Source organism: Malurus melanocephalus, unplaced genomic scaffold (assembly GCF_030028575.1).
Source record: "Malurus melanocephalus ecotype Western Australia unplaced genomic scaffold, MMel_1.1 scaffold_30, whole genome shotgun sequence".
NCBI lineage: Eukaryota > Metazoa > Chordata > Aves > Passeriformes > Maluridae > Malurus > Malurus melanocephalus.
The window spans coordinates 3800927-3806926 of record NW_026623262.1 but is presented as its reverse complement, the minus strand read 5'-3'; the positions used below and the strand labels follow the sequence as shown (position 1 = coordinate 3806926).

Sequence of the window (6000 nt, the reverse complement as noted above, 5' to 3'; positions counted from 1 at the left end):
TTTGTACTGCCTAAAAGTCTGTTTGATTTTTAAAAAGAAATTAACTCTAAATAGCTAGTTACARAAATGTGTTTCTTTTCTTAAAAAGGAAAATGTTGTGCRTTCTTTGTTGTACATAGCAACTATGTGTGGGCTGATTGTCTAAAAATACCTACTCAGAACCTGAAGAAGAGGCAGAGCATCCCACGGTTTTAGTCACATTACAGGAAGGGTTTTGGTCTGCTGCACACGAAGCAGTAGCGTAGCTGTTAGTGCACAGCAACAGTTAACGGGGCTCCAGCCAGAGCTGTCAGCATTCCCGCTGACATCAGGGAYAGCTCAGGCAGTAAACAGAAAGCAGCCATGTCTGTTCTTCCTGTACTAGGGGCAAGCTAAGTAAAGCACTAGTCAGATGGAGAGCAACAAAGCTGGTAAGAGACTTTAAACTATTCAGAAAGTTGTTGATCTAGAAAGTGACTATGAAAATGTGTAAATGTTTAGGTAAATAGAGAACTGTGTTTTCAAATCTCTCTGGAGAGGAGGAGCCTATTTGTAACTTGTACTGCAATGATTTAGAGTAATCAAGCATTTTATAGGAAAGAAATTGACTGCATTATGATTTTATTCAGTAGTCTCTTTGCTATAGTTAATCAAGAATGAGTGTACAAGTTTCAATAACCTGGCTCTTTTCTTAGAAAAAACCACAAATGGAATAAACAACAACAACAAAAACAAACAAACAAAAAAAMCCCAACAAAAAAACCCCAACCAAACCCAAAACCCCTCAAAAATGTGAACTTCTGGATGCATTTTATTCTGAATTACTGTTTTTAATAGAAAATGGGCAATGGAGTCTTGATGTTTGCTGTAATAATTTATGAGTAAGTTCTGGTTAAAGCACTGACTTATAATTTTCTTAGAATGAATGTGCATATTGTAGCAATTATTTTGTAAGTACTAATATCCTAGAGGGCATTTTAAAAATGAGACTTCAGTGCTTTGTTAAAAACTACTACAAGTTTCATATAGTAGGTTGAAAAATCACTTCTTTAAAAGATGTTTGAATTCCCAGAGAACTTAAATGGCTTCTTGTGAACACAGAGATGGGTATTTAAAGTGCCCATCAAAGCAAGCTACCTGGCATCAGAAGCTCCTGTTAGGGGAAAAGAACACAAGGGCAAGAAGTGATACACATTGTAAAACATATGTATTTGTGAATGTTTTTCCCCTATAATGGGGTTTTGTGTTGTGGATGTTGATGTATCATGGAAGAAATTAATACTGCTCTCTCTTCCCTTCCAGACAATCGAAGGAAAGTAGAACCACCTCTTGGAGGTCATGATCCTCGAACAGCAGTTCAGTTAAGAAGCCTCAGCACTGTTTTAAAACGCCTCAAAGAAATAATGGAGGGGAAGAGCCAGGTACTTGTTTTGAAGGATTTGTAGGCCAAACCATCTAGAAAATGAACTCTTTACTGGGCTTCTCTGAGCTTTGTTTTTGGAGACATCATGGGRATTTTTTTTTAGTGTTTGAAGGATGAGTGAATAAACTCAAAAAGCATTGTGTGAATGCAGGGAAAACAATTTCAGTTGATGCTGACTTTTGACTTTCATATTGTGGGAGTGAATCATTGCAGTTACTTGGCTTCTTGTGCTTGGACCAGATGCTCTCATTTTAGACTCCTTTCCACTTATGTATTACCCAACCTAGTGAAAAAACCCAACTGTGCTAGTTTTCTCCCTAGAAGGCTAACCATAGGCAGATGAAAGACATTGACTGTCATGAATAGTAACGAGAATTTGCAGAATGGTTTAAATCTGCTACTTACTGTGGTATTGATTGGTCAGCAGTGTTTGCTTGGAAGGCTTGCCCTGTTAATCAGTTTTGATTTTGATAGACGAGTGGTTAGTTGTTGCTACTGACTTGCTGATTTCATCTCCATCTGCTTAATTGGACCATACCTTTAAGAAGAGGATCTAGTTGAGAAAAGAATCCACAACTATTTATAAGTGATGGTATAAATAGCTGTGCCTGTGGGCAAGACATGAACAGGCAAAAGTACATTTAATTAACTGACTGAGGAAGGAAAAGGCTTTTGGCTTGCTAGCTTTTATAGGTAGAGTTTGAGTAAACTTGCTTAGCTTCCAGTGCTATTCTGCTTGTATGAATAATCTTGCAATAATAGAAAGGACAAGATTTTTGAGAGTTACTGCAATGAAAAGCTTCTGCTTAAGCAGGGTATTGAGTATGCACCTTACTAATATTTCAGTTTGTGGCCACTTCTGAAGGCCCTGGAGATTTTCAGACATATTTGAAGCTACTGGAGGAGTACTGAAACAGACAGGGTGCAGCAGTAAATTAATATGACCAGGTCTTGTGGGAATGGTCTGTTAGTTGTCAGCATGCTGACTTTTGTACAAAAGGTAATAATGCATCACTGCCCTTGACTTAAGCCATGTTTTGCTTGAGTCACTTCAGGCAGCAGTTTCTGACTGCTGTGGACTTTGCCTTTCTCTATAGGACATCTCTTTCATGGAAAGCTTATGTCATTCTGGAAGGTGCTCTCTAATGAGCCTCTACTGCTAAGAGGGGCCAGACTTCTTTTTGAACCCACCCTCATCACAAGAACAGCCTCCAAGGAAGGCAGAGAGTGGGGGAAGTTCACCAGCAGTGACTGGGTTTCTGGACACATAGTGGCATGCCAGTGGGGCACATCACTGCTGTTTGGAACAGCCCCTTTCTATGTGGTTGATCCAGAGACCTGGCTTATCATGCAGAGTTGCAGCAAAAACTGTTACATGGSATCCCCTGCAGCTTTGCAGCAGTTTCTTGGCAAAGCTCTTCCCTCCAGCTTTGCCTGCTTGAAGCTTAGTGTTAACTTAAAAATTTCTAGATTCTCTAATACGCTAGACTGTTTTGAGCAGTCTTCAGCCTCTTTGTGTGCGGGTTTTCTTGGATGAGGACAGCATGAACGTGTTGTTGATCATAACTGCTTTGGTCTCAAAACTGATCTAGCAGCTGTGTCAAACTTTACTTTGTGAACATTCAAAATTAAATCCCAATTTAAAATTAAACACAACGGGTTTTTTTAATTATGTGAAAATGAGAGCATGGATTACCTTTCTTTTGTGTGATTACTCACTTCTCTGATTGTTTTGAGAAAATACTTGCAGCAGTTTCTCTTGCTGAARAAAAACCTGGAGTGTTTAATCCCTTTGAAAAGGCTTATTGCCATAACTGAACTGTAGCAAAGAGTGTTTCACAGCCAGGGCTGTCATGTGACCATTAGCAGTTGTCRCCATCCATGGTAGTTGCAGCTGGTGTGCGCAGAATCACAATTGAGAGTTTGTCTTGCTCTCTAGCTTCAACATCAATGGAAGTTATAACTCGCTGTTTTTGAGATGATATTTTTCCTGGGGCTGTACCAATGCTGTAAATTAATATACATTGTTGTCTGCTGAATGTGAATTTCAGTTTTCTTCACATAGCAATTAATCTGGAGTTTTGGAACAGGGTCAATCTGGGACACAGGCTTTTACAACTATTTACTGAAGTGTTGAAGAATTCAATACTATAATAAACCTGTAACCCTTTCAAGACATATCCCAATGTTAGATGTTGACATGGTCTTCCTGCACTGATAATTTCTGATAACTTGATTTACTCCTAGATAACAGCTTCAAGTAGTATATGGTGTTGATTTTTTTTCTTTTCATTTTTAAACTCTGCTAGTTGAGGATGTCTCGTGAGCTGGGGGCAGATGAGAGGGGAGAGTAATCACTACTTCATGTGTTGTTTCTTTTTGACTTTTATCTACATYATATGATGATTTTATTCTGCTTTTTTTTTATTCCATCATGGGTCAAGGAGGTGAAGTCCTACTGAATTTATTCTCTTAGTTCAGAGCTCTCAGACTTCTGCCTCCCTGTAAAACCACATTAAAAATCCTTTCTGTGCATTTTAGTGCTTATATGCAAGAGTGTGTATACATGTACACAGATATGTGAATATATGAAATTTTCCTTTCTGTGAACTCAGTCTACAAAGAGTCATGAAACTAAACATGCTTTCTTATTTACAAAATAAAAAGCTTTTATCTGCTATCTTCTTTTGTAGGACAGTGACTTGAAGCAGTACTGGATGCCTGACAGCCAGTGCAAAGAATGTTATGACTGTAGTGAGAAATTCACCACCTTCCGGAGGAGGCACCACTGTCGACTTTGTGGGCAGATCTTCTGTAGTAGGTGCTGCAATCAGGAAATCCCTGGAAAATTCATGGGCTACACAGGTAATATTTATTTACTGAGAAACAAAACATTCTCTGTGTGCTCAGCTCTRCTTGGGCTACTGCATTTTAGATCCTGGCATCTGCTAGAAAATGCTGTACAGATCTATAGTGGGCTTAAAAATAAGTAAAAATAATCACAGGATCTAATTCTAGCAGTTTCTTTATGAACATTGATGGGTTATGCTATGCCTGCTAATTTTTACCCTGCTACAAAACAAATACAGCCACTATTTAACAAGGGTGTGCACTACAAAAAGTGTGCTCAAGGAAAACCTGCTCTTAGTAACAGTAGTTTTAAAATATGAGCCACAAGTTTTAATTTAAGGAGAGGGGAAGGTCTTTCAAATACCAGTTACCAAATTCTAGACATCAGCTACTATGTCCTATCTGGCTATTGTTCTGCTATTATTTCAGTGTGCTCAGTGTTCTCTCTCCCTCCCTCCTTCTCCCTTTCCTTTTTTCTCTCCTCTTTCACTGTGTTATGTATCATTTCCTTTGGAAAAATTCCCTGAGTGTGTAATTATCCAGGGTTTTGCCCTTTAAGAGAGTATGAGAATTAGACTTGCAGAGAGATTTTGAAACAGAAAATCCTTTTGTTTCACCACTATACACCTCTGATCCTGTAGGAACAGAGTACTATTTGTTCCTGTTCACTTACACTCTCTGGTTCCCTTTTCCATAGGGGATCTCCGAGCCTGCACATACTGCCGTAAAATAGCCTTAAGCTACGCTCACTCCACAGACAGTAACTCCATTGGAGAGGATTTAAATGCCCTGTCAGATTCTGCCTGTTCTGTCTCCGTGCTGGATCCTGGTGAGCCGCGCACCCCGGTTGGGAACCGCAAAGCCAGCCGCAACATCTTCCTGGAGGAGGATCTAACCTGGCAAAGGTAAAGTGAGTGGCTTCGTGCTGAGCTCCAGAATCTCAACTGTTTTCAGCCTGATAGCTACCTTGACAAAATCTGGTGATTTCCACCTAGGAAGCTAGATTCTATCTCCTGTAAAAAGAATCTAGCCCTGTGCTTGCTTGTAGTATTCTTCTCTTCAAGTTGAAATGTGGAAACACTTCTAGTGGAGTTTTAAATTATGTGCAGTTCTTTGTTTAGCCTGCTGAATCAGTCATTCTGTACCAGTGACAGAGCAGRCTTTTATGTTCAGCAGGCTTTTATGTTTAAAAAGAACCAAAATCACACCTTTTAACCACCAATGTATTGAGATGCAAGTTGGTGTAACACTGGTGTTTTACCTGTCAGCTTTTCAATTGGGCAAGAGAATATAAGAAACCCTCTCTGTGAAGGTAAAACAGAAGTGATGAGTGTAACTGCCTGTTTCAGATGAAGTGGGTTTGAAAGGACACCTATAAAGGTTTGCTAATGTCCTTTCAAAGTACAGTTACTCCTATTGCTCTCAGATGAGGGGATCTTTATTTTTGGACCATGAGTGAAAGAACACTGTGTTTGTATTCTTACTTATAACTTAGGAGATASTTACATTGTATCTTCTAGGCCATACAAGTTATTTTTGAAGTACTTTGATTTAGGTTAGTGTTGGGGTGAAGAAGAAATAATCAAGTGTTGTATTTGTGCTCATTTCCCTAAAACAGTAGAACAGGCAGAAACCAGTGAGRAGGTTTTGAGTCAGAGCCTTCATTTAATTGAGCGGTAGTATTAGTGATGTGTGYCCCTCAGCAGGTATCTTCTGATAATATTTTAAAAAACCCCGTCAAGTAATTT

General features: G+C 39.1%; 1 protein-coding gene across 3 annotated transcripts in view; it reads left to right on the top strand.

Annotated features, from left to right (window-relative positions):
* Positions 1 to 1229: 1229 nt before the first annotated feature.
* Positions 1230 to 6000, top strand: part of PIKFYVE (phosphoinositide kinase, FYVE-type zinc finger containing) — a 53363-nt gene continuing 48592 nt past the window's right edge. For all 3 annotated transcript variants that reach the window (XM_057363756.1, XM_057363755.1, XM_057363757.1), the window contains exons 1-3: positions 1230 to 1400; positions 4096 to 4267; positions 4950 to 5157. In XM_057363756.1, coding sequence (XP_057219739.1) covers positions 1245 to 1400; positions 4096 to 4267; positions 4950 to 5157 — 536 coding nt within the window. In that variant the 5' untranslated portion in view covers positions 1230 to 1244. The remainder of the gene's footprint in view (positions 1401 to 4095; positions 4268 to 4949; positions 5158 to 6000) is intronic.